The sequence below is a fragment of the Pollachius pollachius genome (genome assembly GCF_949987615.1).
Source record: "Pollachius pollachius genome assembly, chromosome: 18".
Taxonomy (NCBI): domain Eukaryota; kingdom Metazoa; phylum Chordata; class Actinopteri; order Gadiformes; family Gadidae; genus Pollachius; species Pollachius pollachius.
This window is the reverse complement of record NC_136951.1, coordinates 20,533,075-20,556,480: the sequence shown is the minus strand read 5'-3', so window position 1 is coordinate 20,556,480 and position 23,406 is coordinate 20,533,075. Positions and strand designations below refer to the sequence as shown.

At 41.8% G+C, this 23,406-nt stretch overlaps 1 protein-coding gene across 5 annotated transcripts in view; it reads right to left on the bottom strand.

Moving 5' to 3' along the window:
* LOC307089398 (NLR family CARD domain-containing protein 3-like) overlaps positions 1-22,246 on the bottom strand; it is a 46,395-nt gene extending 24,149 nt beyond the window's left edge. Inside the window, exons 1-14 of one of the 5 annotated variants that reach the window (XM_079755663.1) lie at positions 22,149-22,246; positions 21,382-21,470; positions 21,153-21,269; positions 20,529-20,595; positions 20,126-20,351; positions 17,822-19,640; positions 14,960-15,133; positions 14,187-14,360; positions 13,033-13,206; positions 9,875-10,048; positions 8,734-8,907; positions 8,407-8,580; positions 8,190-8,236; positions 5,126-7,452 (exon numbers count right to left, since the gene is read on the bottom strand). In XM_079755663.1, coding sequence (XP_079611789.1) covers positions 6,887-7,452; positions 8,190-8,236; positions 8,407-8,580; positions 8,734-8,907; positions 9,875-10,048; positions 13,033-13,206; positions 14,187-14,360; positions 14,960-15,133; positions 17,822-19,640; positions 20,126-20,351; positions 20,529-20,595; positions 21,153-21,269; positions 21,382-21,464 — 3,969 coding nt within the window. In that variant the 5' untranslated portion in view covers positions 21,465-21,470; positions 22,149-22,246 and the 3' untranslated portion in view covers positions 5,126-6,886. Of the gene's footprint in view, positions 1-5,125; positions 7,453-8,189; positions 8,237-8,406; positions 8,581-8,733; positions 8,908-9,874; positions 10,049-13,032; positions 13,207-14,186; positions 14,361-14,959; positions 15,134-17,821; positions 19,641-20,125; positions 20,352-20,528; positions 20,596-21,152; positions 21,270-21,381; positions 21,479-22,148 lie in introns of those variants that run through there. The other 4 variants (XM_079755664.1, XM_079755660.1, XM_079755661.1 and 1 more) reach the window with 4 other exon arrangements.
* Positions 22,247-23,406: the final 1,160 nt, after the last annotated feature.

Here is a 23,406-nt window from a genome sequence, read left to right as displayed (position 1 = left end):
GAGGAGCAGAGCACTGAGTAGAGTTTCCTCAGAGTACAAGATACTCAGAGTACAAGATACTAGGAGTGCAGAGTACTCGGAGTGCAGAGTACTCAGAATACAGAGTACAGAGTACTCAGTAAGGGTTAGCATGTAGCACTACTTGCGTGTGATTCTGTAATAGCAGGGGGATTTTTCTTTATTCATTTCTCTTGAATGAGTCGCAATGGAATCTTGTTGGGTTGGATTCTTCTTGTCTTTTTTACCTTCCTCGTGTAACACCCTTTACTGGCAGGTATTCAGATAGGGGCCAACATACACACACACACACACAAGCAGACACACACACACGTTATTCTATCTGGTTGAGATATTCTCACGATTGCGTCAGGGTCACCTGCTACCGTTTGTGCAGAAATAGTTTTTAAACCAAAAACACATTGTTATGGTCCCATGAGTGTGATGTCAATATCACACATGAATAGGAGTCACTCCATGCCTCCTATTCATGTAGACATCGGCCCTCATGTGGGTGAGGGTATTTTGATGTGTTTGTGTTTGAACTCCCTCTCATGTTGCTGTGATCTCATGTCTTCAGACAGAGCTGGAAGTCTGTCAAGTGTACTTTTTTTAATTAAAATCAGGAAACCAATATTATCATTTATTATTTAGAAGCAGACACTTAAAGAAATATAGTCTTTGGATTATTATGTCATCACCATGGATCCCTTAAAAATTTCTACCTGACTGCAACTGTTAATGTTATAGCGTTAAAGGATATAAAAGGTTTTGAGGAGAAAACAGACTGTGAACACTATAGTCTATGTAGTGTTATTATTTATAATGGTTATGTTTGTATAATGGCAGGGTTGTTTTCTTCCTTTACTTCTCTTCCGTGATTATCTGGTTGGGTCGGATTCTTGCTGCACCGTTAACAGGCAGGTATTCAACAACAACCACCTGTAGTCTTATCAAACCAGCAGAGTTTACAACCATTGTAACGTGATGTCACTCAGTATTCAGAGGGCTTAGGGTTTCAGAATCTTTATTCTTTATTTTTTAGTTAATTTTCTTCCCAAGAACACCAGGTTCTCCTCTAGTTCTGAACCGGAGCACTCCAACATGACCCTCAACAGTGTTGGGAAAGTTCACTTTCTACGTGAACTAGTTCAAAGTTCAGTTCACAAATTTTTAAATGAACTAGTTCAGTTCAAAGTTCATAATTCAAGTTCCAAATATGAACTAGTTCATAGTTCTTTTTTTCAATATGTTGCTGTGTGCTATTATTTTTCAAAATGTTTGCCACAGCCCATATAGAACCACAGACAGCAATTCTTTTATCAGTTTTATCACTGAAACTATGTATCAGATTTCCTCTTCATATCCAATTATCCTGATCCAATCCTTATCCAACCAGGGTATACATTAGCAGTGAGGGGACAGCCTTTCCCCACTGTCGCTTTAACGCTTTGTTGCTGTCCATTCAGTCCACACTAGTAGCAGCTGCAGCTTTCACCCTACAGTATATTCTCAAAAACATGAGGAAAAACATGCTGCTTGAATGTTATTTTTTAATAATACTGGAATCCTGGAAAAATATAACAGGCAGGTTCAACAAACAAGTTACATTACAGGAACAGTAAATTAACCATTCCAATAACACAAACTGAGGTAGGAAATCAAAGTTGAACTTGAAAGTCCAATATTCAAAGTGCAAAACATTTCAACATTATTAAGTCACTTTGTTTGCCAAATGAATACGTAAAACAAAACAATAACTTAAAAAGAGTCAGTCGGAGTCCAAGGCCATGGACAGTGCTCCTACTTTCTGTCCAGTGAGTGGAACTGAATGAATATCACTGGTTACAGAAATAACCAAAGTAATAATAATAATAATGAATGAAAAAAAGTCAGTGTGCAGGGCCAATCCCTTATCTGAATGAAGATCCTCTGTCATTGGTCACAGTGTTCTCTCCCTGGTGGATCTGCTGTTTTTTAGCTTCCTGTAAAAACAAGATACAGGTATGCTGTTGTTTTTATGCGGCCAGGCCCTCCGCTCCCTATACGCAGAGTACGCAGAGTGCGTAGGGCACCAAGAAGTAAGGTTACAAAAATAAATAAATAAATTGAATTACAAAAATATATAAATGAGTTATGAAGAGACCGTTGTTTTTTCTTAATTGGATAACCTATCACTAAATTTCGGAAAATTAGATGTTTTAACCTAATATATAAAAGGAGCCCCCCTGACCCTAACGGTACAGCCTTCGAAGCTCTCGTCTTTTCGCATCGGAGACAGGGCATGCTTTTGCCGGTTTTATCAAGCTGTTTTTGAATGGCGATTCTTCATAATGGCAAGTAAGAGACAACAGGAATCTGGTGCTGAAAAGCTCAACTGGCCTCCCTGACCAGTTGAGCTTAGGGCACCCAAAAGCTTAGCAGCGGCCCTGTAAACACAATTTTTAACATACCGTCAAAACTTTTTGTTGGCATTCAGGATGAGCTGCTTCTCAAAGTTGGCATCTCCCAGCCGGTTTCTCCTGGGTCTGAATGAGATTTTAACATCATGATTATTATGGCAAAAAAAAATTAACAGTAATCTGTATTAAAGGAATTGTGAACTAAGGCAATCACTGAAATATTTTTTTCTTTTGAAAATCAGAACTAGAATGATATCACCAAGAACTATAATTTGAGGCTGGGTATTTACTGTACTTATTACCAAAGAAGAAGAATTATGTAATATAATCACAGTTTATTCCTACCTGAATATTAGACCACCGATGCTGAAGAGCCTCTCTACTGGAGCGCTTGAGGGCAGGGCAGTGTTGTGTTTAATGAACAGCCTTCTGAGCTTTGAAAACTGCAGGTATTCATCAAACCCATCTGTAGTTGGGGCGTCCAAATAGGTGTCCACTTCAGTTTTTGGATTAACCTCTGTTTTTTGGTTAAATCTGAAGAATGACGCTGCAGGATCTATTTTGACAGGTTTACCACTGGACTGTGCTGGACCTGAGTCATCAGAGTTGAGGGTTTGAAATTCTCTTTTCAGCATCAATCTGTACTGCAATTGTTTCTCCTCATCTTGGACCCAGTCTAGCTTGAATCTTGGCACCAGCATAGCGGAGAGAATGTGGTCCCTCTTCTCCAGAAGACCTGCCAGCCTTTTGCTCAGGGATTCCAAGATACTCTTTATGAGGTGTCTGCATGTAATGAGACCCTCTGCGGCAGTGGGCTTTATGCTCTCATCCAACAGGTCATTCATATGAAATTGCAGCTGCACAATTGTTGGAGCCAGGTAGCCAAGAAAGATGTTCTTCTCTGCTTGGAGGATGTTTACTGCAAGTGCTAAAGGCCTCATCACATCCATAAACTTGTGTATAAATTCAACTTCCTGTGGAGTAAATCTGCGAAAGCCAAACTCATCACTCACAGTGTGCAAAAGCAGCTCGTCATGTAGGGGAGTGGCACCATTTTCAGGGGTGACCTCAGCCACGTTCATTTCTGCCTTGGTAGTTAGTGTTGCTATGCGAGACAGTCGCTCCATCGCGAGAAAAACTGAGTTCCATCTTGTGTCATTTGTCACAACAAAACCAATCCCAAGCTTTTCCTCCACAGCATCAGAAGCCTTTGTACTTCGCTTAACCAGGTTCCACAGAGCAGAAGCTTTTGCAAAAACAGCCCTCGACATTGTTTTGTAGCGTTTTTTAAGTAACCTTTTCCGTATCTCTGGCCACTAGATTCAAGGTGTGAGCCATGCACCTTCTGTGAGGGGGGAGAGAGGGATGATCCAGACCTGAGAGAGGCTCAGGCTCCATCCGGTCATCTTCATCTGAGTCCTCACTGGCGGCAGCAAAGGCTGACACTTCATTGTCATCTTCACTTTCAGTTTCATCAAAGTGGACCACTGTCTCTGGCACTTCAGTATCAATATCCATCCCAAAACAGTTGAATGCCTTGACAAAATTTGCAGCATTGTCTTTTACTGTACACACAACCTTGTTCTGGATTTTGAATTCTTTGTTTACTTCTGACAATAATTTTGCCAACACATCATGTGTATGTGCTCCTTTAATCCGCCGGCATGCCAGTACTGCAGAGTATCTCTTAGAAACATCAGTTTTGTTTAGCCAGTGGACAGTGATTCCCATAAATGCCTTGTTCACAGCTGACCAGCAATCTGCTGTTGTGCACACAGCATCGGTCTCAGACAGTTCAGTCTTAAGTTCAGATATGTTTTCTTTAAATTTCTTGTTTAACAGTGTCTGTAGTTTCTTTCTCGATGGCACCGTTTTGGATGGCTGCAACCCCTTAATTTAGTTTATGAAAGCTGGGCTTTCCACTTTACTCAAAGGCTGCAGGTCTCCGACAATAAACTGCACCACCAGGTGGTCCAGCTGCGGCTGGGAGATGAAAAAGGAGCCGCTGTACGCGGGTAATGGGATTTGGGTCGAGGTCGAGGATCTGTCTTGACTGTCTTTGGATTTTTTATTTGCTTGCACATACCTTGAAAGGCTAGCCTGGTGCTTCAGTCAATGTGCCGTTTCAGGTTTGCTGTGGATGTGACGGAAGTGCGGATTTTCTTTTTCAAAGCCGGCGGGCAAAGTTTGCACAGAAATGTAAGATTTTTCCCATCCTCACCGACCTTGTCATGTCAACTCTTTTAAATTATTATACGAATCTAATCGCCTACATGCTGCTGTCGTAGCCATGATGTTTTTGTTTTGAAGAAGCATGCGCGTCGTGCGACGCTGGTGGCTGTGTTGCCAGGCAGATAGGGTGTTTTTCCTGGGGTGAATTTCGAATTATATTTATAATTCGAAATTCGTCCCAGCCTTTATAAAACAGATACTCTAGGATCTATAGCGTATAACCGCGTTGTCTGATTACAGTTAAATTCATTTTTCACAATTTACCAGCTCTCGTTTTGAAGAATAATCACCGCTCCATTCGTTTCAATGGGAATCTTGACGGTCTATATTTTCAACATAAAGTGTACTTATTTATAATTTGAAATTCGTCCCAGCCTTTATACCACAGATACTATAGGCTCTATAGCATATAACCGCATTTTCTGATTACAGTTTAATGTAATAGTAGGCTGACAACATCGCAACTGCAAATTAATCACACGGAGATAACCATGTCCATGGCAACCAGTCAAACATTTTAATTCTGCGCGCGCATCCGCCATGTAGATAAACAAAGAATCCCCCGCATCCGCCGTGTAGATAAACAAAGAATCGAACGAAGTTAAACCGAGTGAGCGTGCCGTTCACAGACACCAGAATGAACTAGTTCACAGTAACGTTCATCAGGCAGAGATACAGTACGTTCAGTTCACGTTCGCCCAAAATATGAACGAGTTCATGAACTATTGTTCAATGAATGCGTTCAGGCACAACACTGGACTACAGACCTTCTACAGAGACCCTAAAGACCTTCTACAGAGACTACATACCTTCTTCAAACCCTGCAGACCTTCTACAGAGACTACAGACCTGCAGAGACTAAAGAGACTACAGACCATCTAGGGTAGACAAAGTCTGCTGTGCTTTTTATTCAGTGAACCCCGACCTTAAGGTGTAAACTGATCCTCTGCTGAACACAGAGAACATCCTGTGGATCCTCTGAGTTGATTATCACCACTATGCTTCATTAACCAAACAGAGAAAGAGTTCCTTACATGAACATAATAAACACAAGGACTCAAGCAATTGAAGCAGCAGACATAACTAATCATAAACAGGTGTGCATTGCTCATCATAAACATTCTGCTGCTGTGTTGTTCCCACCAGAACACAAGAAATCAATACTCAGTTTAAAATCACAAAATGATCAATAGCTTTTCCCAGACCGCTTGCATAATGAATGTAATATTAAATCTGCTTTAAATCAGGTTCCATGTTAGGCTTAAAGAGGCTCAAAATATAAACTGATAGCAGAGCCCCGCCGTATGAAACTATTAACGTCTGAAAATATACACAGTATTGTAGTATAAACATGTTTAGATTTACCATCAATCAATAATTAAAATACATTTGACATTAGAAATATAGTCTGTGTAAAACCTGCATAGTTAACCTCATGGAAGATCTTAAAAGTCTCTTCCTTTCAGGGTTTATCAAGATCAACTTTCAGAAGCCCAAGAAAACATACACGAGTACATGAATTTAAATTACCCAAACACAGTGTGTGTGTTTATATATACGTGTGTGTAGTCTGCGTGGGTGGGTGTGTGTTCATTGTAAATGCATGCGTGCGTGTGTGTGTTCATATCTGCGTGTGTGTGTGTGTGTGTTCATATCTGCATGTGTGTGTATGTGTTCATATCTGCATGTGTGTGTGTGCGCATGTTTTTGTGTATATTTGAGTGTTTATATGTGTGTATGTGTGTGTGTGTGTGCATGCGTTTACATATGCATGTTTGTGTGTGTTTATATAATTTGTGTATGTGTGTGTGTGTGAGCATGCGCGGGTGAGTGTGTTCATATATACGTGTATGTGTTCATATATACGTGTATGTGTTCATATATGCGTGTGTGTGTTCATATATGCGTGTGTGTGTTCATATATACACGTTTCGTGTATGTTTATATAAGCGTTTTGTGTGTGCGCACGCATGTGTGTTTATGTGTGTGTGTGCGTGTAAGCATGTGTTTATATGTGTGTGTGTGTTTGCGTGTCTTAATATATGTGTGTGTGTCTGTACATATGTGTATTTATGTAGCATGTGTGTGTTTGTGTTTATATATGCATGTGTGTGTAATATATGCACACCTGCTTGTGTTAATATATGTGTGTGTGTGTGTGTGTGTGTGTGTGTGTGTGTGTTAATGAATGCATGCATGCATTCATGTATGTCCTCAGACTCGGAGAGACAGAGAGAGAGAGAGAGAGAGAGAGACTATAACTTACACACTGTAACTTGAGACGCTGAGTCACCCTCATCCCCCCATAACCCAAACCCAGGGAGGAGGTCCTCCTGGGTGAAGGAGGACCAGATGGTATGGAGGTGTGTCAGTGTGTCTGAGGACCCTCCTCCACCTGCGGACACTCTGTAGAAGGACAGAGAGCCAGCAGGCCGGTCCAGATACACTCCTACTCTGGTAGAGCCATCGGGGGGGAGACGTATGGCTGTTCCTCTACCATTGTACACGGCAATGTAACAACCAAAATAACAAAGAAGACGCCAGGACTTGTTGTTCTTTCCAAGCTCGCTGTCTGCACCCCCTCCTCTCCTTGTGATTCCTCTGTATGTCACTCCCATAACAACAAATCCTTTCCACTCTACCTCCCAGTAACAGCGGCCAGTCAGACCCTCTCTACCCAACACCTGGGCCCAGTAGTCAAATCTCCCCGGGTGATCCGGATACGACTTGTCTTCTCTAACCCGCGTCACATTCCTGTTGTCCTCAGACAGAGAGAGTCGTCTGTAGGCTGTCTTTGGGTCCAATGTGAGTTCAAAGGCATCTGAGGGAGAACAAGACATGATGAGCTGCTGAACCGTTCTTCATCCTCATCAACATCATCATCCCTAGAACTGTTACTCTTGCATTCTTCTTCTTCACGTTCACAATCTACTCTACAAACATCAACTAACCTAGAAACACTAAATCATGTCAGAGCTACTATAGTGGACTATTGTGCTATAGCTTTAGAAATAGTTGTGAACATTGTTTATACGATCATTTAAGTTAAACTTAAATGTAAATCCCATGTGTGTGTGAGTGGCTGTCCCATTCAAATATTGAAGCCTAGAAAATGTTTGACCTGAATCTACTCTCGCAATATTTACACAACATACACATATTATACACCAAAACGTTCAACATGGTGAGCTTATTGCTTCTCTCGAATTTCTAAGTTATAGTCGACATCATTTTCAAGATATTAGACTTCGAAATGTTACAATACATATCCATTGTATTCCACCTGTGTAAACCACAGACTGAACCAGCTGAGCTCACATACAGGCTGGAAACTAACTGTTGGTACCATAGACCTGGTTCATATATAATATAGACATGTACACATACGTAAACACACCGACTCAAAGAAGATTGACATACATAAACACAGGTAAACATAGGTACACATTCGTATACAGAAGTCCACATGGGAATGACCGGACGTCACCTCCTGCTGTTTGGTTGGAATTTCCATCTCAATAGTGAGTTTGTGTTGTGATGAATCAAACAGACACTTACACTTCTTTAGAGCTGGTTTCAACCTCCACACTCCACCGTGCTCCACACTGGGGGGGAATCAAAGTGAGAGCAGCTTGTTGAAATATTCACCTTCATCATCTGCTGTCTTATAACGTTCTACACAACATGAGTTACAGCTGCCTTTTCAAACCACTTAATCTAGCAGTGGCTTAAATAGGAGACTTAATCCCGGAGTGGTGAGCTGTCCTCTCCATACCTGAGAGTGTCCAGTCTCCAGCTTGGATCCTCCAGTCCAGCAGAGAGCAGCGCAGCTCCAATGTCTCCTGGGTGATTGTAGCTCAGGTCCAGCTCTCTCAGATGGGAGTGGTTGGAGCTCAGAGCTGAGGCCAGAGAAGCACAGCCTTCCTGTGTGACCAGGCAGCCAGACAAGCTACACACACACACACACACACACACACACACACACACACACACACACACACACACACTCATACACACACACACATTATTATGTTTCTAGAGGTAAATCTGTTGAATGTCCTCTGATGTGGAACTTGTGGTGTAACTGTTGATTAAAACTGACCTGAGAGTTTCCAGTGTACAGTGTGGACTCCCCAGTCCAGCAGAGAGCAGCTTCACTCCTGAATCCCCCAGATCATTGGTACTCAGGTCCAGCTCTCTCAGACCAAAGAAGTTGGAGCTGAGAACTGAGGCCAGAGCGTCACAGCATCTCTCTGACAGATGACAGCCATTCAGCCTTTACACACAATAAACAGAACATGTTAGGAACTGTGATTTAAGTAACCTGCATCTTTTACTGTTACCATAATAAAGGGTGTGTTGAAAACTTTAATTAGAGATGTTTTATTGATTCAACTACATTCAGCCTTCCCACACAATAAACAGAACATGTTAGGAACTCTGATTAATGTTTTAGGATGATTAAAACCGAATTACAATGTTAAGAAATTAACATGTTAATAAACTGGATCTTTCAATATTAAGAGTTAGATTTCACATAGTTTATAAACAAATCATATCACTATAGTTCAAAAAAGTATCATGAAGTTTTATGAACTACCAGGTTTAGTTCAGTGCTGAATTAAAGCGCGGCTGTATTGCGGCGCCGGTGTGATCGCTCTATTGGAAAGCACGACCCACACAAGTTCCCACGAAGACGCTCTGCTTTGGTCAGAAACTAAAACACTGGTTTGTACTTTGTGCAAAGTTTCATTGAAATGTCGCCACAGCACTAGCGCTATTCAAGAGCCTGTGAAGAAATGCACTATTCTGGAAGACCAAGTGAAGAAGATAAATCCTAATTGGAGTATATTAACCAATCAGCAGCTAGTTGTTATTAGTAGGTATTTGATTGAGGAGGAGGACGACGAAGAGTTGGTTTGTGAGGAAAGAGATGTCGAGGCGCTGGTGGTAAAATCAGAAAAACACCCCCTATGCTTTCAAAACAATAACAACTTATTAAAAGTGAGTGAATCTTTTCTTATGAATGGACATAGATGGATGGTATGTGACCAAGGACATTTTCATGTTTAATTAAGAGATGCGTCCACATCTGTTAGGGTGCCACCAAATGAGAAAGTTAGGTGCACCAGTAGAAAATTGGTCTTGAGCCCTGAGAGGACATATTTGACTTATTTAGACCTGTTAACTTCCTCTGATGTGGAACTTGTGCTGTAACTGTTTGGCCATTGAGTAAAATGGACCTGAGAGTTTCCAGTGTACAGTGTGGGCTCCCCAGTCCAGCAGAGAGCAGCTTCACTCCTGAATCCTGCAGATCATTGGTACTCAGGTCCAGCTCTCTCAGACTAGAGGAGTTGGAGCTGAGAACTGAGGCCAGAGCTTCACAGCATCTCTCTGCCAGACGACAGCTATTCAGCCTTCACACACAAAAACACAACATGTTAGGAACTGTGATTAATGTTTTAGGATCATTGAAACCAAAGTAATTTAACACACATGAACGAAAAATATAATGAATGTTAATAAACTGGATCTTTAAATATTAAGAGTTAGATTTCACATAGTTCATAAACAAATTGTATCATTATACTTCCCTTAAAAAAAATTATGAAGAGGCTGTTACTAAACCTTAATAAATAATTTTAAAGTCCAGCTTGCTGTCTGATTATTACATGATAAGTAGAATAGAAATGTTACAACACACACCTCATACAAATCAAACATAGCATGTTAGCAACTGTGGTTCATGTTTTATTTGAAACTTGTTATCAGATGTGTTTTATTAGTTTAACTAAATTTCAGTACAGTAGATCTATAAAAAATGACTTACTTAGAGGTCAGATAACTAAATATTCAACAAAACCCCTGAAATTGTCCCTAAAAAGGCAGAGATCTAAGAAGAATCTGTTATTAAATTGAACTGAACACGTCTAAAGTCCACCTTACTGTCTGACCACATGATTATGAGTCGAATAGGAACGTAATAAAACAAACACCTTATATTATCATTAACAAACTGAATCCAACGTACACCTTTAACTGTCATGTCAACACAAATAGAGTGAGATTAGGTCTCGTGTTTGATATGATGAGTGGTAATGGCGCTGCAATGCATCCAGACTGCCAAAGTTTAGTTCAGTGCTGAGTTAAAGCATGGCTTTATTGCGGCGCTGGTGTGATCGCTCTATTGGGAAACACGACCCACTTAAGTTCCCATGAAGACACTCTGCTTTGATCAGAAAACTAAAATAGTGGTTTGAACTTTGTGCAAAGTTTCATTGAAATGTCACCGCAGCACTAGCGCTATTCAAGTGCCTGTGAAGAAATCCACTATTCTGGATGACCCAGAGAAGAGGTTAAATCCTAATTGGAGTATAGTATCCAATCAGCAGTCAGTTATTATTAGTAGCTATTTGATTGAGGAGGAGGAGGAGGAGGAGGAGGAGAAGGAGGAGGAGGATGAAGAGTTGGTTGGTGAGGAAAGAGATATGGAGGCGCTGGCGAAAAAAAAAAAAAAGACCCCCTATGCAATCAAAACATAAACAGCTTATTTAAAGTGAGTGAATCTGTTTACATGAATGGAGACAGATGGATGGTACTTGACCAAGGACATTATCACGTCTAATAAAGGGATGCGACCACATTTGTTAGGTTGCCACCAAATGAAAAAGTAAGCGGCACCAGTAGAAAATGTGTCTTGAGACCTGAGAGGACATATTCTACTTATTTATTTGGACCCGTTCACTTTCTGGAGGTAAATCTGTTCAAAGTCCTTTGATGTGGAACTTGTGGTGTAACTGTTAAAGGTCCCATCACATGCTATTTTATGGATGCTTTAGTATAGGTAGTAGTGGGCCACTAACACAATATTCAAAGACGTTCCCGAAATTCAGCCGTGGTGCAGAGTTACAGCCACCCCGAGCCAGTCGCACATTGAGCTTCCCCCAAATGTGCTGTTTTAGTGTCTGTAGCTTTAATGCAAATGAGGAGGACTGAGGCGGGTCAAGGAGGAGGGTGGGGGTGTGGCCCTGAGCAGCTTGCAGCCACGGTACCAAGCGCTGTTTACAGTGGTGTATGGCGAGGCGCAAACAGCCTTTAGCTGTGTTCTGTTAATATTCTAAAACACACGGAGCTCTATATCTAAATAATATCATATTATAAATGGATATTTATAACGTATAATATATATTATCACGGCCAAAAGCTGTGTGAGCCTCCAGACAATATTATGAATCTCAAACGACCGTTTAGGGTTCTCCGACGTCTCTTGTTCTTCCACGTCCACATCAATCTGAAGTAGACTGAACCACGACATGGAGGAGAAAGGGATTGTTGACCGCGGTTGCTCCCGAGGCACCACCGCCTCCTGCAGCGCCGAGGCGGTGGTCCCTTGGCAGCGGGAAGCGGGGCTCAAGCGGGAGACATTCGAGGCCAACAATCCCTTTCTCCTCCATGTCGTGGTTCATGTACTTCAGGGAGTCAAAGCCAAAATTCCTTTCCCCCAATTCATTCTCAACCATGGCTGAGATAACCCCCACTACGAGTCTTGTTGTGGAAATACCAGAGACGAGAGTCCAATGTGTTATGCGCCATAACACCAACAGCGTGTACAACACTTTGTGTGTACGCGTGTGTATGACACACGCGTTACAGTCCTGGAGCTCTATATCTAAATAATATATAATACATAGACATCTATATCATATAATTCATACTATCACGGCCAAGCTGTGTGTGCCTCCAGACGATATTATGAATCACAAACAACTTCGACGGGTTCTCCGACGTCTCTGGTTCTTCCACTTCCACATCAATCTGAAGTAGACTGAACCGCGCGCTGCCGGCTGCCGGCTGTCCGCTGTCGGCTGCCCGCTGCCGGCTGCCCACTGCCGGGCGGTGCTGCTTCACGCTGGTGGTGCTTCGCGGCGATGGTGCCTCGCGGCAACCGGCGGCAGGCAGCATGTCACAGTTCATACTTCAGGGAGTCAAAGCCAAAGTTCCTATCCCCTAATTCCTTCTCAACCATGGCTGAGATAACCCCAACTACAGTCTCGTTGTGGAAATACAAGAGACGTCAAAGAACCGACGTGTTATGCGCCATTACATCAACAGCAAACACTGTGTATAATCACACATACACACACACACACACATGTGGCGGACCAGGGAGAGAAAGGGGGAGAGTTTAGATCCTTATGACGACATATGGGACCACATTCCAAATCAGCGCGCTTGAGCCTCCATTTTTTCAAAGGCGAGCAGAACAACTAGTGCTCATTTTACACCGAACACAAGTTTTAGCCACTGGGGGACCATAGGCAGGCTAGGGGAACTCATGTATATGTTAGAAAACCTCATATAGTGAGATTTTCATGCTATGGGACCTTTAGGTAAAACTGACCTGAGAGTTTCCAGTATACAGTGTGGACTCCCCAGTCCAGCAGAGAGCAGCTTCACTCCTGAATCCTGCAGATCATTGGAACTCAGGTCCAGCTCTCTCAGACTAGACGAGTTGGAGCTGAAAACTGAGGCCAGAGCTTCACAGCATGTCTCTGACAGATGACAGCCATTCAGCCTTTACACACAATAAACAGAACATGTGATATGACATGTGACAACTGTGATTTAAGTAACTTGCATCTTTTACTTTTAACATAGTGAAGGACGTGTTGAAAACTTTAATTAGAGATGTTTTATCCATTTAACTACATTCAGCCTTCACACAGAATAAACAGAACATGTTAGGAACTATGATTAATGTTTAAGGATGTTTAAAACCTAAGTCATTTTACAATGTTAATACATTTACATGTTAATAAACTGGATCTTAAAATAATAAGGGTTAGATTTCACATATTTCATAAACAGATCATATCATTAAACTTAAAAAAAGTTTTATGAAGTTTTATGAACTACCAGGTTTAGTACAGTGCTGAATTGAAGCGCAGATGTATTGCGGCGCCAGTGTGATCGCTCTATTGGGAAGCACGACCCGCTTAAGTTCCCATGAAGAGACTCTGCTTTGATCAGAAAACTAAAACACTGGTTCAAGCAAATTTTCATTGAATTTTCGCTGCAGCATTAGCGCTATTCAAGAGCCTGTGAAAAAATGCACTATTCTGGATGACCCAGAGAAGAAGATAAATCCTAATTGGAGTATATTATCCAATCAGCAGTAAGTTATTATTAGTAGGTATTTGATTGAGGAGGATGAGGATTTAGAGTTGGTTAGTGAGGAAAGAGATGTCGAGGCACAGGCAGTAAAATCAGAAAAAGTGACCCCCTATGCTTTCAAAACATTAACAACTGATTTAAAGTGAGTGAATCTGTTCACATGAATGGACACAGATTGATGGTACGTAACCAAGGATAATTTCATGGTTAATAAAGGGGTGCAACCAGGTTTGTTAGGATGCCACCAAATGAGAAAGTTAAGTGCACCAGTAGAAAATGTGTCTTAAGCCCTGAGAGGACATATTTGACTTATTTAGACCTGTTAACTTCCTCTGATGTGGAACTTGTGGTGTAACTGTTTGACCATTGTGTAAAACTGACCTGAGAGTTTCCAATGTACACTGTGGACTCCCCAGTCCAGCACAGAGCAGCTTCACTCCTGAATCCCCCAGATCATTGGTACTCAGGTCCAGCTCTCTCAGACTAGAGGAGTTGGAGCTGAGAACTGAGGCCAGAGCTTCACAGCATCTCTCTGACAGATGACAGCCATTCAGCCTTCACACACAATAAACACAACATGTTAGGAACTGTGATTAATGTTTAAGGATCATTGAAACCAAAGTAATTCAACACAGATGAATGAAAAATATAATTGATATATTTCAAACCACTAAAATAGTGGTTTGAACACTGCAAAGTTACATTGAAATGTCACCCCAGCACTAGCGCTATTCAAGTGCCTGTGAAGAAATGCTGGTTATTATTAGTAGCTATTTGATTGAGGAGGAGGATGAAGAGTTGATTGGTAAGGAAAGAGATGTCGAGGTGCTGGCGGTAAAAACAGAAAAAGACCCCTATGCAATCAAAACATAAACAGCTTATTTAATGTGAGTGAATCTGTTCACATGAACGGACAGAGATGGATGGTACGTGACCAAGGACATTTTCACATCTAATAAAGGGGTGCGACTACATTTGTTAGGGCGCCACAAAATGAAAAGGTTAGCGGCCCCACCAGAAAATGTGTCTTGAGCCCTGAGAAGACATATTCTACTTATTTATTTAGACCTGTTAACTTTCTAGAGGTAAATCTGTTCAAAGTCCTCTGATGTGGAACTTGTGTTGTAACTGTTTGACCATTGAGTTAAACTGACATGAGAGTTTCCAGTGTACAGTGTGGACTCCCCAGTCCAGCAGAGAGCAGCTTCACTCCTGAATCCCCCAGATCATTGGTACTCAGGTCCAGCTCTCTCAGACTAGAGGAGTTGGAGCTGAGAACTGAGGCCAGGGCTTCACAGCATCTCTTTGACAGCTGACAGTCATTCAGCCTGCACACACAATAAACAGAACATGTTAGTAAATGTGATTAAAGTAATTTACACCTTTTACTTTTAACATATTGAAGGACTTATGTTGAAATCTTTGATTAGAGATGTTTTATTAATTTAACTAATATATACTATTAGTTAACTAAAACATAAGACCCTTATCTTTATTCAATATTGGAGTTTTTTGTAGTGTTTGAGACCTGTTTTGTATATTAATTTGACTTTTTATTGTAGCATTATGTATTTCATTTATTGTATTGTAATACATGTTATAGTGCATCTACAGAGATGTTTTGTGTATTAGGGTTACAACCAGCGGTGACTATAGGGGGGGGGGGGGTGGGTGAGGCCTGAGCCCCCTCCAAGCCCCCCCTCTCAAAACCCCCAGTCAATTTGTTGTGACAAATATTAATGGTAAAAATACGTTTTTAATAATAATGTGGCGAGCAGCACGGGAACGACCAGAAGGGAGTCCGCAGGACTCTGAGAAAGATTAGGGCCCTATTTTAACGGTCTGAAATGCAAGTGAGAAGCGCCAAGCGCAAGTAGCTTTGTGGGCGGTTCTGTGGCGATGTCGCTATTTTACCGGCGCAAAAATTACTCTTGCGCCTGGCGAAAATCTACAAAGGGTTGGTCTGAAGTAGCCTAATTACCCGTAGGTGTGGTTTTGGCGTAACGTGCAATAAACCAATGAGAGTGCCAGCTCCCATCCCCTTTAAGAGCCATGAGCGCATTTGAATCTGACGAGTTGATATTTTGACAGCGCGTCTGCAGTCTCCGATGAGACAGATGCACATGAATTTCAAACTTCAAATGACTCAGTTTATGGCCAAATAATATGGCCTAATTCACACATGGAATAAGGTTTTCTTTCACAACTTCAGAAATACTGAGTCCTCAATTAAATTTCGGCAAAGAAAACTTAACACACATATGATATGCGGTAACTGTGGTTCTATTTAATGACGCAATACATTATGAACATTGTTTCTTATCAGTATTGTATGCATTATCGTTATCGACTTGTGTTCCTAATATGCATGTGTCCCCCCGTTAATATACATCGCCATGGACAGTTTTATGCGTTACGTGTTTAGTTTGCGTGTGTTTAAACAGATGGACGCACACACGCGCGCCCACATTCATTAATTCTTTTACACATACACACACGCGCGCCCGCATTCATTCATTCTTTTTAGCACTCACTCGCGGTAAAACAATGTTTTCTCACAATCAAATACTCATCAATCCTAAAGGTTATGGGCATGTACACGATGTCTGTGTCAAGAAAATATGTTTGCTGTAAGGTGTTTGCAGATGCATTGATTTAAAAGTACAACTTATTACCGCTGTATCAGCTGTTCTTTCCCAAATAATTTACCAAGAATGTGTGGCTAGGTAGATGAGAGAAGCAAAGTGTATGCGCGAGGTGCACAAGCAACATTATGCATGCGCCCTAAAACAGCATCTGAACAACGCGCCACTGACTTTAAACCAGGTATTTCCTGGTTTGTGGCGCAAGTGGTTTCTGAAACTGCAAAATAGCACCAGGGAACGTTTGCACCAGAACACGCCTCCTCCTTTCGCCGAACCGCCCCTTGGGCGCAAGATCATTCCCTAATTTACCGACGTGTGGCGCAGGAGGGAAAAAGTTGCAAACTAGCAACGACACATGCGCCAGTGATTAAGTCAATTGTGCAGGATGCAAGATAGGGCCCTTAATGTAAACCCACCACACACACACCTGAAACACACATCCTGTCGCCCGCAACCACGACTGCCTCGGTGCCGCCGACCCTCCCAGGATCTGTTGCGGCACTTGGCAACCACGGCCGTGATCGCCACAATAATATAATAATAATATATATATGAATACATTATTATATGAAGCTATCGGCCTGACCTATATGTAACAAAACTGAACTATGAAATCGTATTTTTCATTTGCGTAAGTGATGACGACCGTTGCTACTTGTTGTGTGATTTGATTGGTTGATTCGTATCATATTGTAGTGTGTAGTATTATTTGTTGCATCAAAAAGAATCAGCCCTTGCTATAAACAACCTAGCCCCCCTAGCTCCCGCAATCATAATTCTTTGGCACCGCTACTGGCTACTACTAATAAGTACATGTTTAAATAGAATTAAGCTGGGCGATCTCTACAGAGAATAAAGTACTCTCATCCTTTTTCTCTTCCCTATTTCTCCCTTTTCCTGCTCAATCGTGACCTCTCACCCTTCCTCCAGATGACCCTGAAGTGTCTTTAACCCTAACCCTAACCCTAACCCTAACCCTATTGGTTAAACCCAAATCATTGATGTAACCAAACTACTGAACAAGGTAAAAATGTTTTAAAATAGTGGGTTATCTTTAATTAATAATAAACATAGATTTATGAATCTATCCTTATCAGTAATTACTTATTTATACATATAGCTACATATTTAATTACAGCTGTATTTAACTATTATTAAACAATAGTAATTCTTTCTTTCATTATTTCATAATAAGTAGAACTTTTGAGTTTGACTTTTCAACCTGGTTACACAATATAACATTGTGTATATTTAGATACATGTCATAAGATAACCTTGAAAGATCTTTTCTACGTTATCATACAATTAGATATTCTACTATCAGGTATACTGTGTTGTGTGTATTGTGATACATGTTATTAATGAACCTACAGAGATGTTTTGGAGGCTTTGACCACCGGCAGCAGCCTAAGAAGACCCTTCTCTGAAGCAGAGTATTTCTTCAGGTCAAACACGTCCAGCTTCTCTTCTGATGACAGTAAGATGAAGACCAGAGCTGACCACTGAGCAGGAGAGACATGTGTTTTAAACAGACTTCCTGATGTCAGGGACCGTTGGATCTGCTCCACTAGAGAATGGTCGTTCAGCTCATTCAGACAGTGGAACAGATTGATGCTTTTCTCTGGAGAGAGATCTCCACCTATCTTCTCCTTGATGTAAGACACTGTTTTCTGATTGGTCTGTGAGCCCCATCCTCTCTGTTTCAGCCAATTGATCAGTGATCTACTATCTTTTTTTCCAAGCAGACCTCGTAGGAGATTCCGATTGGTCTCCAGAGAGAGGCCCAGGAGGAAGCGGAGGAACAAGTCCAGGTGTCCATTCTCACTCTGTAACGCCTTGTCCACAGCACTCTTGTAGAGGAGGAGGAGTTTATCTTTACCAGAGGTTGTTGGTTCTTCTGAGAGCAGATTGACCCCAGTGTCGATGAAGGACAGAAAGATATAAAGGGCAGCCAAAAATTCCTGGAAGCTCAGATGGACAAAGCAGAACACCTTGTCCTGGTACAGGCCACACTCCTCTTTAAAGATCTGGGTGAACACTCCTGAGTACACTGAGGCTGCTCTGATATCGATGTCACACTCTGCCAGGTCTGCCTCATAGAAGATCAGGTTGCCTTTCTCCAGCTGGTTAAAAGCCAGTTTTCCCAGAGAAACAATGATCTCCCTGCCCTCTGTACTCCAGTCTGGATCTGTTTCAGCTCTCCCATGATACTTTCTGTCCCCCTGTATGGACTGAACCCTCAGGAAGTGGCTGTACATCTGAGTCACGGTCTTGGGCATCTCTTCTCCTATCTGGGATGTTTTGAAGAGGTCCTCCAGAACTGTAGCAGTGATCCAACAGAAGACTGGGATGTGACACATGATGTGGAGGCTTCGTGATTTTTTGACGTGGGAGATGATAGAGCTGGTCAGCGTCTCCTCTCTGAATCTCTTCCTGAAGTACCCTTCTTTCTGTTGGTCGGTGAACCCTCTCACCTCTGTCAACATGTCAACACACTCAGCAGGGATCTGATTGGCTGCCGCAGGGCGTGTGGTTATCCAGATGCGAGCGGAGGGAAGCAGGTTGCCCCTGATCAGGTTTGTCAGCAGCATGTCCACCGAGGTGGACTTTGTGACATCAGTCCAGATTGGGTTTCTCTGGAAGTCCAGAGGAAGTCGACACTCATCCAGTCCATCCAAGATGAAGACAACTTGGAACCGGTTGTATCTGCAGATTCCTGCTTCTTTGGTCTCAATAAAGAAGTGATGAAGAAGTTCCACCAAGCTAAACTCTTTCCCTTTGAGTAAATTCAGCTCTCTGAAAGTGAGGAGAAATGTGAAGTGTATGTCGTGGTTGGTTTTGCCTTCAGCCCAGTCCAGAGTGAACTTGTGTGTTAAGACTGTTTTACCAATGCCGGCCACTCCAGTTGTCATTATTGTCCTGATTGGTTGATCTGGTCCAGGTAAGGGTTTAAAGATGTCCTCACATCTGATTGGTTTTTCCTCAGCTGGTTTCCTGGAGACTGTTTCAATCAGTCTGACCTCATGTTCCTGGTTGACCTCTCCACTGCCTCTCTCTATGATGAAGAGGTCTGTGTAGAAGTCATTCAGCTCTGTTCGCTGTCCGACTTTAGCGATTCCCTCAACCACACACCTGAATTTCTTCTTCAAATGAGACTTGATTTTATGTTGGCACTTGACAGCAGCAGATCCTAAAAGACAAAACAGAAGACATCAGTTAGTGGATGGTGACATCGAAGGAAACATGTCAATATTTCCTGTTAGGGAATTATCTTATGATAAACTTCATGATATTTAGTGGCTTCATTACTTGTGGTCGGAGAAGCTGATTGTGATTGGTCTAATAATAGTGAATCAGTCAAAAGTGAGTTTCTATGCTGATATAAAAAGATTGTGTTGCATCTCTTCTACTGAGTTAATCTTCCGTTGATTTGCAGTATAATGTTTAACATTTTTTAACCTGATTAACTCACAATAACACTACATATCTGGATCAATCCATTTAACCCCCAAGATGAAAGATATCCCCACATTAAAGAAAATTTTTGAAATGTAGAAGTCTCACATTATGTCAATAAGTCTGAACAAAACAAATAAGAATCTCATACTGCTCTTCAAAATTGTATCTATTTTTAAGATTAGAGTTTCCTCTGTCTTCAGAATAAGAGTCTCCTACTGCTCCACAGTGTGTCGGCCAGTTCCTCCTGGTTCATCTCCATCAGGCAGAGCTTTGTGATGTCCATCACTCCCTTTATGGCGCGCCTCCTCTGCTCCTCGTTCTTATTATCCACCTCCTCCTCCTCCCTCTGACTCACTGAGCATTGTGGGTAATCTGAGAAGAGATCCCTCCAGAGCTTCTTCAGCTCCTTGTCTAGAAAAGCGTGTGCGTTCTCCTCAGCCCTCTGGAACAGAACAAAATCAAGGAGAATTTTACTCTGAACTAACTGGAGACATCAGAAGCGTCTGTTCTAGATTCACGTCCGCTGATCTAAAGAGGGAAGCCTGGAGACTATTAGCACCACAAGAGATGCTTTCTAATGAAGAGCAGAAGTCAAATGTCTCGGTGGACATTTACACACCTTGATCAGCTCTGTTTGATGCTGCTGTACCGACTGAGCACTGGTAACATTTGACCTCTTTTGGGGTCTGTGGAGAACACACACACACACACACACACACACACACACACACACACACACACACACACACACACACACACACACACACACACACACACACACACCTATTATATTTATCTTCTCCACAGAGTCTCATAACAACCAACTGGACTGTGTCCATCCTCTGTGTAGGATATACTTTTTATCTTCTGTTATTCAACACAGTTTATTTACTGCACGTCAGTTCATATCTCTCACAGCGTGTGACTCCTTGTGTCAGGGCTCCCTCTAGAGGTCAGGAGGGAGGTGACAGTGTGTGCTACCTGAGACCATAGGTGGAACAGGTACAAGCAAGGCAGTCATTGAGCGAAGTGCGAAGAAATCAGTGTGAAGAAAAGTTATTCAACTGAATCTACATTTGGTTTTTGCTTATTATCACTCACACAGACACACACACACAGACACACAAACACACACTCACACACACAGAATCAATAGCATTTTTCCTGACTTGAAAACATCAGTATGGTTTTAGTCTGATAATAACAACACAGCCTGTTTTCATCGTCTGTTTGAAACTCCTACCTCTCCTCTCTGGAGGGGCGTCCATCTTTAATGTCAGGAGGTATATCCATAGAGCGGCCACTCTTCAAGGAGACACAGCTGGGTCCAGGGGAGTCTGCTCTCTGCTGCTGCTCTGGGCTTCAACACAACACACACTTAGCTGTTACTTAGACTAATGATTGAGTCTTGAGATATCACTGTTGAGCTCTGAGATGGACAACAGTCACAGAAAGTGAGATCCTCTTCTTACCTCTTAGCTCTCCTCTGGCGACCATGTTCCCCAGACAGAGTGGTTTTAGAGGCAGTACCCCCCTCCTCTCTCTCCTGATCCATAGTAGACTGGAGACCTGGACACAAACACAACTCCATAAGGTTTCTACGGCCACTCAGTGTTTATTCTCTGCTTTTATATGAGCTGCGTATTTCCGGTCACAGGGAACTGTCGTCTTTGTTAACTTTGGACGAGAGGCAGGGTGGTCTTTCCTAGACGCAGATTCATAGACCCTCTCATTCTCAAGGAGGGGAAAGATGAGGAGATGCTGCCCAGACGTTTCTAATATACTATTTAATAACGTATCATCATTCCAGAGAACAATTACAGATAACAAGACCTGGTAAGAGATGACGTTTAAACACCTTCACTAAACAAAATGGCCATCTTCCTGTCTCAATAATGTAATCATAATACCTCACTACCAATATATAAACTGTACATTCTGTCCTAAGTACCTTTAAAGTCACCCAAGGACACAAGAAGAAAAAGTCACTATTAAAGTCAACCTGACACTTGACTCCTGGCCGGAAGGTTCTGGGTTCGATCCCCAATGCCCACAGTCTAACACATAGCATTCTACAGAGCAGGAATCTTCAAAATTATTCAAAAGCAAATTTGACAAATAGCAATGCATCCATACATTGATTACTATTTTAACCATTTGGTTTTAAAATCAAACTATTGATTAGATTCAAAGTTATTCATATTTTTGATCTATCACGGATCAGAGTGGACTACAGTACCTTAGTCGTCTTCCTGCTGTGATGAAGTGAGCCACACCAAACCGTCCGACCATAACAAGGAAATGATGAACCAACCAGTTGGACCAGTTCCCCTCCCAGTTCATACTCCTCCCAGACTGAAATGCTAAGGTGGCTGATCCAAGAATAATAACTTTATTAATTTATATATTTATTAATTATGAATGATGGAGTTTAGCTCAGAAAAAGTTAACTTAGTCCAAGTTGATAAATTAACTTGCATGTTCATGTAAACAGACTAGTATTCATTTGTTTGTATCTGACATGGTTGTCTATAACTTCAGCTGACACACACACGTCACAGCAACAGCTGACGCATCTGAAGAAGACTGCAGGAAGTATTCAAAACATGTCAGATACAAACAAATGAATACTAGTCTGTTTACATGAACATACAAGTTAATGGACTTTAGCTGTGATGTGTAGCGAAAGAAAAACCAAGAGACACTTGATGGTTCAACCAGCATGCAGAGCCATTCAGTCACTGAGTCAGCTGCTTCTCTACAGCAGAACCAACAGGAACATAGATAGCGTGTTACAAATAAATAGACTGACATGAAAAGAAGCACATCAAGTAGAAGAGACGTCCTATGCTCTGTGTCTGCTGAACACCACCATGCATAATCCCCCTCCATCCTAAAACATCACCACCTAGTTTATATTAACACTTGAATAGAGTGGTGAAGTCACGCCTCTTCCGGTAGAGCCAATGGGATACGGATGAATACTCTTTTCAGAAGAGCAGAGTACTGCGTAGAGTTTCCTCAGAGCACAAGATACTCAGAGTACAGAGTACTCAGAGTACAGAGTATTCAGTAAGGGTTAGCATGTTGTACTGGCGTGTGATTCTATAATAGCAGGGTTTTTTTCTTTATTCATTTCTCTTGAATGAGTCTTGAAGAGAATCTCGTTCGGTTGGATTCTTCTTGCGTCTTTTCCTCTCTTATGTTAGACCCTTTTCTGGCAGGCATTCAGATAAGGCTCAAGACAGACAGACAGACAGACAGACAGACAGACAGACAGACAGACAGACAGACAGACACACACACACACACTTTGCCAAGTTTAACATCCTACCCTTTAAGATCCCAAACGGTCTACTTTGCTGCAGTCTGTGATTCATTCAACTCCAGCTGTAGTAAAGTGGAACATTTTGCTATAAGTGTACATGAATTATTTAAACGTCTTGAGAGTAGTTAACCAAATTATTTGACACAGGGTCCATTTAAAACCCTGGAAA